This window comes from Megalops cyprinoides, chromosome 7, assembly GCF_013368585.1.
Source record: "Megalops cyprinoides isolate fMegCyp1 chromosome 7, fMegCyp1.pri, whole genome shotgun sequence".
NCBI classification, from domain to species: domain Eukaryota; kingdom Metazoa; phylum Chordata; class Actinopteri; order Elopiformes; family Megalopidae; genus Megalops; species Megalops cyprinoides.
In genome coordinates this window covers 7,842,453-7,861,081 of record NC_050589.1, presented here as the reverse complement: position 1 = coordinate 7,861,081, position 18,629 = coordinate 7,842,453, and the positions used below count along the sequence as shown (strand labels likewise).

The 18,629-nt window shown below is 51.1% G+C and overlaps 1 protein-coding gene across 1 annotated transcript in view; it reads right to left on the bottom strand.

The window, feature by feature from the left end:
• The window catches only part of agrn (agrin), a 202,387-nt gene that overhangs the window by 44,534 nt on the left and 139,224 nt on the right, over positions 1-18,629 (bottom strand). Inside the window, exons 7-10 of the mRNA XM_036533356.1 lie at positions 18,323-18,529; positions 9,638-9,859; positions 5,830-6,027; positions 5,047-5,247 (exon numbers count right to left, since the gene is read on the bottom strand). Of these exons, the coding sequence (XP_036389249.1) occupies positions 5,047-5,247; positions 5,830-6,027; positions 9,638-9,859; positions 18,323-18,529 (828 nt within the window). The remainder of the gene's footprint in view (positions 1-5,046; positions 5,248-5,829; positions 6,028-9,637; positions 9,860-18,322; positions 18,530-18,629) is intronic.

Below are 18,629 nucleotides of genomic sequence, written 5' to 3'. Positions count from 1 at the left end.
GGGCTGAAGAGAGCCTGGGAGGAGACGCTGGTGGGAGGCGTGGGGAGAGGCGCACCCACCCGAAAGTGGAACGGACACAGGGAGAAGGTGAGGAGTTATTACATTACCTTCCACTATTGTCATTTAGTCGACGCTCTGATCCAGAGCGACTAACACAGGTAACAGCTTTACATAAACTGAACCTGAAACCTTTCAGTTAGGAGCCCTGCTCCTTACCGCTATGCCACATTACCGGCATTCTGCACCCTTTCAGACCTTTCAGACCTTTCAGACCTCAGATAATGCACACGTGTTCCCGCTGACACTCGGAAGCAATGCAAGTATGCTGGCGCTAATGAGGAAATCAATATCGCTCCGTCCTGAGGAGCTGTTATGCATAACTCTTCCCCCTAACCAGATCAGGCCCGGGATGTTCCGCGGGGGCCGGCGGGCTCAGCCTCCGCGGCCGGACCTGCCGGCTCCCGCGGATCGATACTCAGCGCCGACGGCATCCTCGACGCGGCTCAGAGTGGCTGCGCTCTGCTGGAGGGACAGGCAGCTCATTAGCCCCACACAGAGAGCAGTGGCGGTGCGGGCTCTGGCTCTGAGATGAAAAGGCATTATGCACACTCGAGGGCACACAAAGAATCCCTCTGTTCTCTTAACGTCTTTTAAAAGGAGTAACGTTTCTCCTTCAAGGTGTCGAGCACCGAGACAGAATTTAACACGCGTCGGCTCCGAAGATGCCTGGATCCGAAAAACCACAGAATAGAACATGGTGTCTCCAGAGCAATAAACACCGCAAGAACACTGAGATGTGAACAATATGCTCAGATGGAACCCTGGTGGACAGGAACCCTCACCCCGTAGCTTAGCACTGACCAGAAGATGCCTGGATCCGAAAACCCCTGAATAGAACATCGCGTCTCCAGAGCAACAAATACCGCAAGAACACCTGAGACGCAAGCAATATCCTCAAACGGAACCCTGGTGGACAGGAATCCTCGCCCTGTAGCTTAGCACTGACCAGGGGCAGTAATTATTTTCACAATGCACGGCCTCGTTAGCCACCCGATCTCATTTACGCGGGCCTGAGACGGATGCACCGTATTCCGCATTCGGCACACGCAAAACAACGCATAAAAATTGAATAAACACAAACGAAGGCTGGAGGGGATTCTAATTAGCTTCCGCACTTTGATGTCACCGTCTCCCCGCAAGCCGCAGACGAATCTTGCAATTAGCAGACTCTGCAAATAACGTCTGCATCAGCCATTTCACCCCCCCGGTGGCTCCCCACCGGTATGGCACCAGGTCAGACAGAGTGTCCGTTTCAACAGTGGGAGGTACATACAGGCAGAGGAATACCGTACTAAAGAAGGGGGTAGAGGAAGGCGGAAAAGACGAGCGGAGAAATGTCAACTTGAAACAGGACGCGAGGAAAGAACACATTTGAAAAGGATGAGAAGAGTGATGACAGCTCTAGATGATGGGTAAACATCAGGCACATCCATGTCATCATTCTGGGTGTTGAGCAAAGGATTAGCGGTGCCTTTAAAGTATGTGTCTAGCTCACTGCTTTAGCTGCTGATTTTGCTTCTCACTGTAACAGGAAGATGAGAAAGTGCTTCAATCCACTTGACGTTGGTGTGGTTCTGTGTCCATGACTGAACAGCCCCTTTCCTGCACACGCAGGTGTGTGGTTGCCTTGGCATTTGCTGACCTGACTGAGATTCAGGTGGATCGAAAAAATGGTTTCATCTATATCTGGCAATAAAAAGCGAACCCTGGAGGTAAAAAAGCACGAGAGCCATACACTTTATAAGAAAGATGACAAAGAGACGGAGAGAAAAAGAAGGGAAAAAAAATCAAGACAAATTGAACAGCGGAGAGGAGAGGAAAGTGATGACCTTCAGACTCATGCAGGCTTCGTCAGACGCCTCGCCATCAATAACGCAAAGCAAAATCACACAGTGACCCCACCGGTCACACCCGCGGCACGGCAGTCGACACGACCGCCTGGGCCGAGCAGCGGGCTTCACCTGTGTCACAAACACACGCTGTAGCCTTCTCAGCCAACATGCTTCTTTCACAGCCTCCATCTTCCTTCAGTTTTTCACAGCCCAGACATGTCTGGCTAATGGAACGTTACGCCAGATAAACCACACAAATACAAACTGGGACTGAGCATCATGGAACTGGGACTGTACTGAAATGGAAGTCTGTTTTAACCCATGGAGGCACCGCACCTCTGCAGAGAATCAAGACTGTAGTCAATGTGTAGACTGATGTTTGGTTTTACACTGCTGTGCCTTGTGTTTTATGTTGTAAAATGTGTCACTGTCTGAAATTTCATGTGCTTCTTTTTTTGGCCAGGTGGGGTAAAAAAAAAAAAGTGGAGGAAAGTTTGTCCGGGAGACGCGACACCATGATGGATGACCAGCTCTTCCACATCTAACTCCGATGCACCTTCTTGCATCCCCTTCCCTCACGCCCCTCCGCCCTCCACCCCTTCCCCGCCGACGGGGCGTCCCACGCCCTGCGCTCTCTCGGAGCATCTCATATTGATATTTATACAGAGAGGAATCCTATTTACTAAGCGGGTATTCAATTAAAGAGGTCTCGGCTCCGGGTGATGCACGGAGCCTCGCCCGCAGCTTTGTCAGTGTCTACAAAGAAGCCGAGCCTCGCTCTACCCAAGTGTGAAATTAAACAGGTGATAAATTTCCCTGTACGGCCACCGGTTGGAACACTGTCGTTTTTCATTACCGCTAAATAAAAGGGAGAGAGAGAGGAAGAGGCACCGTTCTTCCCTGTGACTAATGAATATGGCTTTTAAGTTCTGTGTAAATAAACAAATAAACACCAGAGGATTACTCACTCTCCTCTTAGGTCATACATACCGCATAGCATCGAGGTGCATCTTCAAACAAAATAAAAATGTGTTACGGGTGGTGCAACCAGTAGGCTTTGACTTTTTTTTAAAAAGAGTTTGTCTCTATCATCGCGGCTATTTTTAACCGTCCCCAGTTCTTTTTCGTCTTATCGGGTCTCTGTTTGCGCCGGGGGCTAAAGCAAACCAGTTTCCAATAAACTGAGGAAATGATTCAACTCAATGAGTATGACACGTGGCACTGTGTACATTTTGGGATTAGCCCCGGAGTGTCAACTCGCTCCCTCAATGGAATTGCACCACTCTGATTGGTACCGAGTTATTCAGATAATATCACCTGCCCCAAATCCCTGAATTAAGGCAGCATACAGCGGAGCCAAAGTTCAATACTGCAGATCGTAATTATCTTTCCAAATAGCCGGCACCCTGGCCGTTCCTGTGTTTGTGTGCTTTTACTTCGCAAACACAGAGGATAATCTTCAGAGCCATTTCCCAGACGAAGAGCAGAATCTCCTAGTAACGTCCTTTCTCGGCTAAAGGCCCATCTCCCCCACACTGCTCCAGCATCCCTCATGTAGCTCGCCCCCTGCTGGCGAGCCTCGTCACTGCAGAAACTGCACTAAAGATTATGAACTGTTGGGGAGGGGGCTTAAAAATGGTTCTCTGGCCCCTGAGGAGGGGTTTATGAACTGAACCTGATCCCCCTCGGGACGTGGGGGGTTGTGTGGTTTGATAAAGAGAGGGGAAACAAAGCAGAAGGAGTAAGAATTTTACACCTGTCATGAGATAAGGCTGGACTCGGGGGCAGACGTACCACTGGCTGGGGCTAACCCAGTGGCCCCTGTCGCCTGGGAAACTGTCATAAAGAATGGTCACTGAGCGCTAACTGTGGGGAACTCCATGTTATTACTGGGGAACAGAGAGAAAAAACACAAAATACAAGACAAAAAATAAAACAGATATTGGACTTTTAACCATGCCCATAGCTGCTGAGGATAATTCCATGCCATCTCTCCCCAGGACTCAAACAGCCAAGCTCCTTGGTGCATTCAGAGATGGACGGTTGTGGACATTATCTGTGTAATGATGACAGCGGAGTACGGACCAGGGACATCGCAGTGATATCCCTGTGATATCCAACCCACAGAGCCGATGTTCACACTCTTAATTAGAAGTCTACCAAGCTACATTTAATCAAAGAGCACAAAATACTTCAAACAACATATTACTGATAATTAGGAGACTTTTTCTTTTTGGCTTTACAGCACTCTAGTGATAAATCCCTTTCACTCAGAGGTGCATAAAGAGAGGGGTTGAAAGAAGAAGTGTCCATTAATGAAGTGCGTGGTGTTCCATATTGCATGAGGAAGAGCTTCACTTACCATGTGGTTTCTTCAGCTACGCCCCCCCAACAACGAGGTGATTCCATTGAATTCCGCATTCCAAAGGAATCCCTCAAAACAACCAGACCACCTTTTGATTTCCAACTAGCAGGTGTGACAACAAAATGGAGCTCTCTGGGATCCGAGTCTATTTTGCTGGATGGAGCTGCAAGCACTGCTATGCCTTCCATTCAATTAATGAAGCCATTATTACAGCTCCTTTCTCTTAAATCGCTTGCTAGGTTGCTAATCACAATGTGTCACTGCCAACAGTTTGCTCATTATTGGCAAAACACAAGCAAACACGTTGCTGGAAAATCCAAATCACTTTAGCCACACACACACTCAATGATATATAATGAAGGAAGGGAATTTGCACCATATACACTCAAAAAATAGTCAAAACCAGCATAAACCTATTCATAGCCAGCTATAGAAAAGCTATATATATATGTATCTTCCACCTTATTTACAAAACCATTGTATTCACTTAAAGCAATGCCTGTCTATGATTCCATGATTTGGCGTCTAGTGGGTAAGAGCAGCCCCCTTCCCACAAACGGAAGTGGTACCTGCTAAATATCTTGGTAATGAGGCCCACCAGACCTACTGACATACTGTATGTGACCCATGCCGGAACATATCAGATCCCTGCACTCCAAACAGAGAGACGCAACACTGTACCACACAAACACAGAGAGAGAGAGGAAGTGAATGAGAGGATGGAAGAAAAGAGAGGCATAAAGAACTGGAGTAAGAGTGACGGAGATGACCGCGCTGATCGCACTCTACCTTCATCGCAGCTGCCGGCCCTGGCCACCTCGATGCGCTTCCTGAGGACGCAGGAGGCGTGGCCCAGCTCGCAGGCGTTGTCGTAGGTGACGCCGTTGCTGCCGCACACGGGGGAGAAGGGCTGGCCCTGGCACTGCGGGCACTCGCACTTGTTCTGAACGCAGCGTTCACCCCACGCACACACCGAACCGCCACAGACCTCTGCGCGCACACAGACAGGAGAGAAACACAGGCTAGGGACACAGCAAACACAGGCTACGGACACAGCAAACACAGGCTACGGACACAGCAAACACAGGCTACGGACACAGCAAACACAGCCTACTGAAGGAAAGTGCAAACTGGACTGTGTTTTTTGCCTATCAGGCACCACTCTCTAGAGCAATTTATACACCTTACATCCTCCTTTACACTATATTACATTATTGTCATTTAGCAGATGCTCTTATCCAATTGTGGCAATCATGGGTTAAGCACCTTCCCCAAGGATACAACAGCAGTGTGCCAGTGGGGAATCAAACCAGCAACCTGTTTGGTTATGAGCCCTGCTCCTTACCACTGCACCACACCGCTGTCCTATCAACTTAAACGTTAAACTGTTTTCTCAAGTAGTCTGGATTGAGTGCCTCACTCAAGGGTACAAGGGCAGTGCTGCACTTGGGAATCAAACTGGCAATTTGGTTTGCAGTTTTGGCTTGCTAACATTTCCCACTGTGCCACACTGCTGCCCAAAGCTACTCATAGAGAACGGAGGTAGCAGCCGGAGAGAGACTGGGTACTCACTGCACTCTCCCTGGGCGAGCACCCTGAGGTCCAGCTGCTGGGTGCAGGCCCGCACGTTCAGCTCACACTCGTTGCTGTAGGTGACGCTGTCGCTGCCGCACACGGGCTGGTGGGAGGCCACACACTCCGTGGGGCACACACAGCGGCCCGTCTGCCCGTCGCAGATCGCCCCGAACGAGCAGTTCCCACAGGGCTCGGCTGGAAGAGGGAGAGAAAGAGAGAGAGAGAGGGTACGTTACATGCTGGGTGCGTGGTACATAGTCCTATGGTAACTGGTCCTGTGGTATCTGTTTCTATGGTACGCGGCCATGTGGTATGTGGTGCTGTGATATTTGTTTCTATGGTACATTGTCCTGTGGTATTTGTTTCTATGGTACGTGGTCCTGTAGTACATAGTCCTGTGGTATTCATTTCTACGGTATGTGGTCCTCTGGTACGTGGCCCTGTGGTATTTGTTTCTATGGTACGTGGCCATGTGGTATGTGGTCCTGTGGTCCATGGTTCTGAGGTTTACAGTCCTGTGGTTTATGGTCCTGTCCTGCATGGTCCAATGATATGTGGTCCCATGGTATGTGGTCCCGTGCGCGGTCACTCATTGCCTTTCTGTGCACACAAAGACATTCACAGCCCTTTGGTGGAAGACAGGCCCTCCCTGCTAAAGGTCATTCACAAATCAATCCTTCCTGCGATGGAATCTGTTCATCTGACAGAGGCAGCAAAAAAAAAAAAAAAAAAAAAACTTCCTCTGCACCCGGATCGGGGCCATTCACGCAGATGGCGTGTGTCTGAACTGATTTTTATGGACCACCCATAATACGGTTTACGCTGCATTTGCGCTCTCGCTCGGCTCAATCAACTGTCTTTTTAGGGCTCCGAGCCCGACGATCTCCGGCAAATATTGGAACATACTAATTTATAGAGGCGAAGGAGCCATAAAGCAAATTCAATTCCTGCCAGGAGGGCCCGGGCACTTCTACCGACAATTGCACCTCGAGCGCTGCATTAGAGCAATAGCTATCATATTCAATTAGAGTCGGAGCAATAACAGCTGCAGATTTACTGCTAATGGAGACAGGCGCTCATGCATAAATCTCCTCCTCCCTCCCCCCTCCCTGCGTTATTAGCCTGTTTATTATGCATTAATAAAGCGCCGTTTCTCCAACACCAACAGCGGTCGGGCACCGGGGGCCCCGGAGAGACAGCTTCTTATTAAAAGCACTGGCGCCTGCCAGTGCTCGAACCCGGGACCCGCGAGTGTAGGGCGGTGACAGCCCCCGTGCCGGCTGGGGGTTATAAATCACGGCTGGATCGCTGCGAGTGTCCTCCTCTATCCGCCCCCCCGTCCCGATAAAGGCACTTCTTTATCTCCTCCAACTGCTCGGAGCGTTCGGTAATCGGGAGAGATAGCACCCCCTCCACTTCGTCTGGGCAGGAGCTCGTACATATTCCCTGATGCTGGGAATGGCACCAAGGCGGAGGACAGAGCGGCCCCGAGGGGAAGATGGGCTGTGCTGTATAGATGCCCCGCTCACGAGGGTCTTACACTCTCAAGAACAACCGTCTGATGTGACATCTGTGACCAACAGTGGCTAACAGAAAACTCTGCTTTCACCGGGTGCTACGCTACAAATCTACACCACAAACTCTGATTGGTTGCTTTACCCTGATTGTCTGCTCGCTTTCTCACCCTCTCCCTCCCTCTCTCTCTCTCTCTCTTTCTCTCTCTTCACAGCTCATCTCCTTCTATCTTGTTCTTTATCTCCCTCATTTGTGCTTCCTCCTCTACTGTCTGCTCCTCTGTTTGTTTGTGACCTACATTCTTCACTAAGCATTGTTTCCAGCACCTCAGAGAGCAGTCTTCCTGAGATGACTTCCTGCCCCGCTCTCTCATCTGTGGATATAAATATATATGAATTGCCTCCCAGAGCAGGTGATACCCTGCTCTGCTCCATTAGCTCAGGGTGTCTGTTCCAGCCAGCCAGACAAGGTCACCCGCCATTCAAACATTATAAAAATAAGAATAATAAAAGTGTCTCCCGTATCACTGTAAGACTGCACCTGAGCTATAAAGATAACAGCTTTTTATGATCTTTTTGTTTTGTCTTTGCTTTTTTTTTCTCCTGAGGGAAGAAAATGAATTTCAGAACACACTCTCACACACACACACACACACGCACAAGCACACCTACACGCACACACGTACACACATACACATACAAACACGCACACAGACACACCCACACACACATACACACACACCACAATCACGTACACAGCACCAGAGTTGGGACTTCCTATCTTGCTGTTTATTGTGCTGGTCTGAATAGACTCCGATAATTACTGCATGGAGAGTTTGATAATAACAGCCCATCCATTTGGGACAGAGAGCAGGGCCTGTAAACAGCTCAGAATAGCCGGTGTCCAGTGTGAGATTAGCTTTGGGGTGTGCGTTTTATTACCCTGTTTCGCTGACGCCTGCTTCTATGGGAAGTCATGCCATCAATAGCGCCATAACACTGACGCGCCATTGCTTGCACTTTTTAAAATAAAGACTATTCATTTCCCTCCAGCGTTCTTGACACAGAAACTTGTCGCCGAAGTTACTTCACAAGATTCAGTGCACTGGGCTCAAACAATTATTTTCCCCCCTATTCCCAGTCTGAGGGTGTCCTTGTATGTGGAAAAATTCCAATTCAAACATGGAGCGAAAGGGAGAGCAATGAAGGACGAGTGTGCAGACCGTCTCAAAACCCTGATCTAGAAGGACCTCCCCAAACCTGTCCCCAAGAGCATGCTGGTGTGCTTCGTCTTTGGACAGGCCGTCCTGCGAGATGCCATTCGGCAAATGCAAACCTTTACTCTCCAGCGGAGCATGTGAGGTCAGGGGGTCGGGGGGGTCACGAAACGGTGCAGGCCTACCCCTCTGCAGTCCCGGCTGGGATTGACAGTGAGCGGACAGCAGCCACACACATACATCGAAATAAAGACGGCACTCCAAGGTCCTGGGATTGCACAGATCTGACCGTGACTTACAACGGGAAAGCATTTCTGAGCAGCGCTTAGAGGGAGGGAGGACATCGACTTTGAAGTGGAAGGAGAGCGAAAAAGGTTTACTGCTTCTGCGACTGTCAGCTCCGCACACGGAAAGGCGCAGATATCCTCGTGTGAAGTGAGATCTCCGCATATTCACAAGCTCTTGTGAAAAAAAAGCCACAGTTCTGTCAATCTCTGCGAAGGATGTTTTTTTTCAAATTTCCCCTTCAGCAGCTCCTCGGTGTATCAAAACAGCAACGAATTTCCTTCATTTCCACATCTGATGAACTTCAACCGATGAACTCAAGCTTTGTGTTACACCAATGCCATCTTTTCCATTATTGTTTTCCAGGAGGCTCTCGACCACCCAGAGTCAGGGAATAATTTCCCAGTTTTTCACCAATTAGCCTGGGTTTCCTGGTTTTTTGATTTTCTATGGAAAATGCAGTATGCACAGAATTTTGTGACAGTCTTGATTGTACAAATGTGCTGTAACAAATAAAACTTGATTGATAGATAGATAGACAGACGCATACATGCATACATACATGCTTATCTACATACATGTATACATATAGTAGATTGATTGACTGATTGATTGATTGATTGATTGATTTCAGAGGCCAGCGGTCTGAACTGCGCTCTGCTGGCTGTTTTTCTGCGCAGGGGTAAGGGGGAGGAGCTCCTGGGGGCGGAGCTCCAGGGGGTGGAGCTCCGGGGGGTGGAGCTCCGGGGGGTGGAGCTCCGGGGGGCGGAGCTCCGGGGGGGTACTCACCGCAGGCGCCCCGGTGCCGCACGTGGAGCTCCCTCTGCAGGACACAGGCCATGGCCTGCATCTGGCAGCGGCTGCCGTAGGTGTGGCCGTCGCTGGCGCAGACGGGGTCGCGGGCCTGCGGGCAGCCGTCCGGGCACTCGCACACCGCCTGCCCGTCTTTCACCACGCACTCCGCCCCAAACTCGCACCTCTTCCGCAGGCAGGGGCTGGGGGCGTGCAGATCTGCTCCGGGGGGGCGGGACACACAGACAGGCGGTTAGGATGGGGGGACGGGGAGGATCGGGGTACAGAGGGACGAGGACAGTGCAGGTGAGTAGGGGTTGGGGTGGGGATGGGGGGAGGGGTTAATATCAGGCAGGGATACGCCTCTCACTTCCTGTAGGCCACTGCATGTCTGTCAGATGTCTGTTGTGAGTACACTGCAAGTCTCTCACGCGCCACCTCCATCACTGCCATCATGCCACCCGTGTCTACTCTGTGTGTGTGTGTGTGCGCGCGCGCGCGTGTGTGTGTGTGTGTATTGATAGATCGGCATCCCAGGGCATGCTGGGTAAACCTGCTCCGTGAATGGCTCGGAGCTTAAGAGAAGTGTTCTGGGTGTAAACAGGGTGATTAATTGATGTGCCCGCCGCCCACCCCGCGGTTTAAACGCAGTGATTTGCATCTCACTGAGGAGGATCTCAGCACAAACCAGCGCCAAGCTTTCCTTGGAGGGCGAAGAAAGGAAGAAAAAAAAAACATCAGAAAAGAGCGGTCTGCTTAATAATTCAGAAAGCTGGGCTCCTGAGCAGAGACAGATATGAAATATGAACATCAGAGGGGCTGCAGCCTCTCTTTTTTTTTTTTTTTTTTTTTTTGGCCGCTTCAGTGAAACTTCATTAAGTGGTGCAGTTACCAGGCGGGGGTCTCTGGGATGGCCCTGTTGCCGGGGCAAAGCGGGAAGTGGGTCAGGAATGAACCGCGAGACCAAGGACATTCCAGGGAAGCCTTTTCATCATGAAGACCATTTCCAAACCGGCGCCACACATCTACAATTAACCAGGCCTCTCCGCGAGAGAAAATACAAAAACACCCACCAGCTGAGGGCCTCGGGAAAGAACTCAGAGTGCAAAAAAGAAAGAAAAAGATCAAAATATGATTCAAAAGCTTTGCATGAAAAGAATGTGGCATGACTGAGGTTTCAAAGTGAGATTAGGAGGAAGACAATACCAGGGCGGTTGATTAGGAGCTCCCATGTAAGACAGGGCCAGAGTGTGCGGAGGGTTACGGATTTCGGGCCTGCGATGCCCACCTCCGACGCCCCGTTATCTGGGTGCCCTCTCTTCCTGCGCAGGCTGCCTGAGGCACTGTCATTGCTGTAATTACTCTGGGATTAGACTCCATCACGCCGGATGCCCCCTTTAAGAAGCCTGCTTTCATTAAAAGCCGAGGGACCCTTTTAATATTGCATACCCTTCCACCCCGTCTTCAGATTAGCTACCTGCATAACGCTCTCCCTGCTCCCTCACCCCATCTTTCCTCCTCCCTCTTTATAAGTGTGTTGGTGAGAAAACAGGACGGGCCAAACCGACAGGTCAGGAGCAACAGCATAATCAAACCATGAGGAACACTGTGGGGGTATATTATATATAGGGACATATAGGCGTGAACAAGATAGTTGGCCATTTTGTAAGTATGAGCATGTGTCTATGGTGAACCATCAACAGAGCGTGTGGTCCTCCCCTCCCAAACTTTCAGATCATATAATGATGTTGGGATGCACTTCGGCTTGTGCAGGGGTTTTTGTGGGGGGGTGGGGGGGGTGGGGGTGGGGGAAGGGAGATAGCTCATCTCAATCCCCGCTGTCTCTGTGAAATAAACCCTTCACGACGGGCCCGGCGGTCCCTGCAGACCGGCCCGCTTCCACTTCCAAGGTTAGGGGCATGAGGTGGGCGGCGCGCGGTGCATATCAACGGGGCCTGGCTTTATTGCTGCTAAGAGCTCTGTGCAGAGCATAAATCAGCCACCGCCACCTTGGGGAGTTCTCCCGGGCTCGCTCGCTTGCTCACTCTCTGCAGGAACGCTTGCAGAATCCCGAACACTGAGCCCTGAGAGAGGGAGGGAGAGAGGGAGAGAGGAAGAGGGAGAGAGAGATGGAAAGAGGCAGAGGCAGGGAGAAAGGGAGACACAGAGAGAGGTAAGAAAAGAGAGAGGAAGAGAGGGAAAGAGAGAGGTTAAGAGAGGGAAAGAGACAGAGAGAGAGACATAGGGAGGGAGAGAGAGGGGCACTGAAACAGCAAGATGCAGGAATGGTGTGAATAAAAAGCACCTAGCCAAACACAGAAGGGCGACGACGCAAACAAGCGAGCGACATTACCCGCCGAGCGCCCACGGGATTGAGACAATCCCGGTACAGGTGTGGAGGAGCTCATCCTCTGTAACAGTAACATTCCTGTTCAAACTTAGCTATTGATTTCTCCGTCGAGGGGTAGGAAAAAAAAAGGCAAAAAAAAAAAAAAAAACAGAAGTCTTTGAATTGGCACATAAATATGTAAACTGCGGAACTGTGCCTAATTTTACGAAGCTTCAAAGAATGCTTTTCCCCTGATCTTTTCCCTGGGCCTGCCGAGTGCCGCAGAGCCTGGCTGGCTGGGCCGGTATGGAGAGGCACACCAGCAGACGCGCACAGCCCTCGGAAAGGTTCAGTGACCCATTTCCTTGGGCCAGTCGCCTAAAATGCAACTGCTGCCTCTGATAACGCCTTTGTGCCTCTCTGCCTTTGTTTCCTGGAAAAAAAAAGATGAAAGAATTAACCCTCCTTCCCCCCTCAAAAAAACCCTCCCTTTTTCTTTCTTTCATTTCTCTTTTACGCTCCCTTCACTAGAGGGGCATTTTTGTTCCCCAGCTTTATTAAGTTGAGGAAGAAAAAAAGCGAGAGCGAGAGAGAGAAAGAGAGAGAGGAAGGTTCTCCGAGAAGCGGTTCTACACGAAGCCGCGATTACGGGAGTTTTGAAACTTCCGCGAGCGCTCGCCGGCCTCGGTAATTGAGACGGTTTGCATATTCTTTCAGAGAACTGAAAAGCTCTTTTAATCCAGAGGAAACACTTTGAAACGACAGTCGGAGACACCCCGAGGCCTCTCCGGCGCTGACTCCGTTTGAGGGCTGCAGCTACAGCTGAGTGACAGACACGAACCCGCCGAGGGACGGCGTTGACGCAAACACAAAGAGGAAAAGAAGAACGGGAAAAAAAAAGAGACATTTTGGATTCATTTAGAGAAATAAAGGAGCACACTGGCCTTCTCCCTTTCATGGCACTTGCGGTAAAAGTGGATTAGTGGTTACCGTGGATTACTGGTAAAACGGCACAGAGGGTTTAGTTGGTCAGTCAATGGACTGGGCAGTATCAGCTAGCCAGTCAGTAAATTATTCAGTCAGCTGGTTAGTCTGAGTCAGTCAGTCAGTCAATCAGTGAAGAACACTATCATTATTTGTAGTGCTGTAGTCACGAAACCGCGAGTGCGTACAGTGCGAACAGAAAGCAGACAGCGCATTTTAATGGGAGGACAGTAATGATAAGCTGCATGTTCCCTGCAGGCCTTTAAATTGCTGTGATCAGCTGCTCGCGCCTCGTCAGAAAACACCCTGCCATTTCTGGAGAGGTGCTCTTCACAGGCAACGCAAATAGCCCTTCTACAGTACGTCAGAGTCGCTGGCAGACGCGCTGTCAAGCGAGGTTAGCGCTCGACAGACCGCTCCCAGAGGCCTCGTGGGCGGACCCGGCCCGGCCGATTCTCACGCCGCTCACACACGCTGCTCACACACGCCGCTCACACATGCCGTTCCTCTCCACTTAATTAGCCGCCCGCTGGCCGAGTGAGCCATGCCCGGGAGGACCGAAGCTCCACGTGAGCTCAGCTGGGTTCGGCGGCAGCGCAAGCATCGGCAGGAACTTGTCGCTGGCGTTTCAGAAACGTTCTGACATCCCTCCGTCCTGCGAGGAAGCTTATCCCCACTCCGTTGGAGATTAATGTCACCGTCTGACGACTAAATAGGGATTTCAGAATTAACCTGCCTTTTGCACCTGTCAGATCAGGCCGGGCCAGGAAATGGTGGGGGGGTTATTGGCTTCGGCTAGAAGAGCAACCAGCACTACCAGCTCCTAGACACTCTGGAGCAAACGTGCTCTTCTAAGCACCATAAATACCAATGTAGATGCATGTATTCATGCACACCTATACATACTCATAAATATGCAGATTGGAATCAACCTAGTTCCCTCTTCAGTTCCGATTACCCCATAGGAGGGTGATCAAAACAGTGCAGACATAATGAAGGCCTGCCTCCTGCTCTCCGGGACCCTTAGGACTGATCACACCCGTGAGGGGAGGAGGAAGAGAGGGTGGGGCCATATGCCGTCACCGTACAGCACAGCTGTTCTGGGAGTGCAGGGAGCACCCCCCACAGCCCCCCATCAGCTGAGTGAAACCCACCACACCCCCCTCTGCCACAGAGATGCGCGCTCTCATGCGCGCGCGCACACACACACACACAGAGATGCGCGCCCCATGGCAAGGCTTCATTAGATGTAAAAAGAGACAGAGGGCGGGGGAAAGAATAGAAAAAAAATCAACACATACTGTAATAATGGAGGAGCCCCAGAGGCAGTGTTTTGACTAAACACACATCAGACTCGGGGCAAGCGCCACTTGTCTTCCGTGGCGGTTCATTCTTTCCTCCGCCCCGTTTTCTTGATGGCGAGGGCACGGACAAAACAAGCACGAAACGAACAAAAAAAGGACTGTCCCCACTTTAGGATGTGAAAGAAAAAGAACCCCCAGGAAGGAATGGGTGACCAGACTTTTCCGCGGAAGACAAACAAAGAAAAACAGACCCGGCGGAAGACATTGAACGAGTCGCAACCTCATGGCAGGACACACGTGAAACGACAGATACAAAGAAGGGGGGGGGGGGGGGGGGGGGCTGTGGGGAGCACAACAGATGGGCTGCATACACATATGTGGAGGGGGGGGGCGGGTGTGGGGTGGGTGGGGGTTCACAGCACGCGATTCAGGGAGGAAGAGGAAGGGGAAGAGGGGGTCTCACAGCCAGGCTGGGTGAAACAGAGGAGCATTACATGCCCTGCTAACACTTGCCGAGCCTGCAGAAGGCTTCCTCTATCACCACTACAGCCCACATCCCGCTCCGCGAAGAACACAGCTCTGGGTCGCACTAAATATACCACCAGTTATTCACACATTGCCTGATAAGCTACTGTAATGAGATTCATTACATATATCTCTGTAGGCTACGACAAACTGAACCGGGTGGCGGGTCTGAATCATTTACAGGGCATGGTTTTTCGATGGTAATCAAATAAACGCTGGGGAAGAAAAAACAAAACAAAACAAATAAAAATGCGACGGTGCCCAGAGCGCCCGTTTTTCACATTCCTCCTCTCAGCGCGCTCCGGATCCCTCGTTCCCCTCCCCCGGCTCCCCTCCCCCGCCCCTCAGCGCGGCGCTTCACCCTCCCTCTGATGGAGAAATTACACACAGACAGCACCTCGCCTCCCGCCAGCCCCTGCGGTCTCGCGGGGACGCCCTCGCTCCTTTTCGCGAAGGCCGTGTTTCCACACGCTGTCCAGGAATCGCGAACGGAGGCCCGGCCGTGGGGATCCCGAGCGGCCCCCGAGCCCCAGCGACGGACAGGATGGCCTACATTCCGGGCCCCGCCCTGACAGCTCGAGGCACGCAAACCACCCCAATCCAACCTCACAGCGCTTCAAACGAACCGGGGGTCGCTTTATGTGGGTCGCCGGGCTGGGCCACCCAACGCGCTCTCATCTGACGGGTTCCGCGGTTAAGGAGCTGACCTAGAATATACCCAAACGTCGAGAGAATCCCACGCACCATCAGTCAAAATCACTGTCATCTTCTAACTGCTACATGGTGAAAAAAAACACAAGAGAGAGTGCTCCCGAGATGCAAGACAGTCCCAACTGATAAAGCGAAGATTTTAAATATGCAAAATCCCTAATTGGTACTGCAAATCCATTCACAAATTATTCATCGCGTGTCATTCACTGTGTGAGTTAAAATCAAAGCTGACACACGCATCTTGAAATGGGATCATGTGTCCTTTGACTGACACGTGGGGAACACCTCAGGGAGTTAAGGACAGACTGCAAAAATGCAGTGCGCGGTGAGTTAACATCCACTCGACTGGACAGCCACGGCCCCCGGAGACTGGTGCATAGACCCTGCGTTTTCAGCTTCTTTCCTGTCCTCGATCGATGCATTTGTCTGTTGTGGTCCGACGGCAGCGGGTGGAGAGGTCAGGTGACAGACCCCGCATGTTGTTAACCGTGTCGCTCTCTCTCTAGTTCCCTGTCAAAGAACAGTAGCCCTGAAGCACCTGTATGTCCATTATAGCCTCTGCATTACCTGACAGACTTCTGAACGTTTATACTGACCTACCAAACCCACAGAGAAAAAAGCCTCAAGTTAAAATGTGAGAATATGAACCTGGTCGGCTTATCTCAGATCTGCATTTGTATTTAAAATGTGGGCTCCTGATTTTAATATTTGAGCAGACTTTTAAAATGCACTTCCATTGTGGCTGTTTCAGTGTTGAACTTTGATTTGTCAGTATTACTAATGAATACAGTATTAAACACACCGGAGCTGCAGTGAGGAAACAGCCATAGAACCTTTACAGTGGAAAATCTGTGCTCTGTGAAACAGTGGTCAATGAGGCCAAAATGGGTTGTAGTTTAATAATGTTCTTCAGGAGGCGACGAAAGTCGTAGAAGCAGACACTGCTTCAATGTAATGTGGGTCTTCTGGCACTAATCTCTCCAAGTGACTGAGACAGGGTCCAGACAGCACCCCTGCAGGGAATAATGCATTTTGTTGCATTTCTGCACCTGTCAGCGCACCGCGTCTCAGGCTTTAAGCAGGGAAGCAATGAACCTGTCTACCCAACGCAGTCTTAATAAGCAGAGGGTGGGAGGAGTCAGGTGGAGGGAGACAACAAAAGAAGTGTACTATAATTAAACATCAAACCGAACGCACGCAGGTGTCCGCGGCCTGGGCCTCCCTCCTGAATACACCGAATCCTCCCCCCCTGCCCCCCCCCCACCCCAAAAAAACAAACATCCCTGGTAAGCCTTTCACTCGGCGTGTTTGATGTTTAATTAAAACCAAGAGGTGCTTTTTTTTTTGTGAGCTGCCTGCAAAATATGCAAATGTAAATAAATGCATTAGGAAAAAAAACATACCCTAACTTGCCACGGGCGGAATTCTGAAACATTAACTTCATCAGAAATGATGAAATAAAGCCCAACTCTGAGCTACAGTGCCATTTTGCATGATAATTTATGCATCTCGGGGAAAGGACTGGAAAACAATGCTAATGAGTCAGTCGGTGATACCGCGGCACTGCCTTTAACTCTATGTGTGAAAATGAATTAGCATTCCAAACGCTGACAGGAGAGCCGCGGCTCGTCTCTGATGCTGTCGGACAATGACCCGCTTGCACCTGCGGTTTCCCTGCTCTCCAGAGCAGGATACAGGAATGCGTCTCTCACCAAGAGCTGCTTCCTCTGAACTCCGGGCAAAAATTCCTACAGTTCCGCAGAATGGTGTCATTACAGGGTCAGACGTGGAAGGTGGTAGAGGTCATTTGGAGTTTAGCGACAGTACTCTGGGAGGCGGAGGAGCATTATCTGTGCTGGAGAGAGATCCTCATGCTGTTTGCCATGCAGGGGTTGTGACCAGGTTTGAGGCTGGGTTTTTTTTGGGGAGGGTGTGGGAGGGGGGAGGGGGGAGGGATTAGGGGTGGGGAGTAAGGGGGAAAGAACAGCAGCACTCTGAAGAAGAGCTCTCCAACCTCACTGAAGCTTCCCCCAACAACAGGACTGCAGAGAAAGGTGGAGGCAGACCAGACCAGGTAGCGGGTGTGGGGGGGAGAAAGGACTCACAGCTCCATTAGAGACAGCACGCAGACATGACAGACACCGCCCCGCCCACTCACACCGTCAATCGCACAATTTCCTTACCCCACCCTCACCCCCATTCCCAACCACACCCCTTTTTTTTCCTTCCAGGTGAAGGAAAGTCAACCGGTCACGTAACCTCCCTAGAGGTCAGAGCCTCCCCGTGAGAGAGGTCAGAGGTGGAACTCTCCCTGCCCCACGGCGGACCGCGTGTCCAGCTCCCGTTGTGAGCAGACGAGGACAAAGACAGAGCGACAGCGCTGAAACGGGAAGAACACCTTTAAAGAAAGCAAAGCACAAAACACACAGAGAAAATGGGACACAAAGTTCTGCGTGGAAAGTGGGCACTGGCAGACTGGCACTACCACAGAGTAGAAGCCATGAATGATGTGTAATGCTTATATGTTTGGGGTGATGGTGGAGGGGGGTGTGGCGTGCATGAAAAATGCAAGGCAGCATGTGGCACAGTGAGCGTCTCTTCCTGTCCGTCAGCTTATCCGCTCCCCACAGGAACAAACGAGCATATACATACGTACACAGACAGGAGCACAAACAGACACATAACACACCCGGCAATATTTTCAGAAACACCAGGGGAAAGAGACAGCCGACAAACGTCAGAAACTGGACAGGAAATACAGACAGGAAGGAACGGGAAACGCCCTTAATCCGGTGGCCCCGGGGGCGTGGCTCCTCACTCCTCACTCACCGCAGGGCCCCTGCTGTTTGACGGGGATGTGGGCCTTGGCCTGGCACTCGGCCCGCCGGCGCTCGCAGTCGTTGGCGTAGGTGCGCCCGTCCTTGCCGCACAGCGGCCTGTAGGTGCCATCACACTCAATGGGCTCGCAGGAACAGCGCGGGCCCAGACGCTCCACCAGGCACACGGCGTTGAACTTACACTCCTCCCGACACTCCTCTGCAGGCGCAGGGGGAAGGGGGGTACGGGGGACAACGACAGGAGTGTGTCACAAAATGGAACCCGCCCTGGTGATAAAAAGCCTCTCTGCAAATCGGTG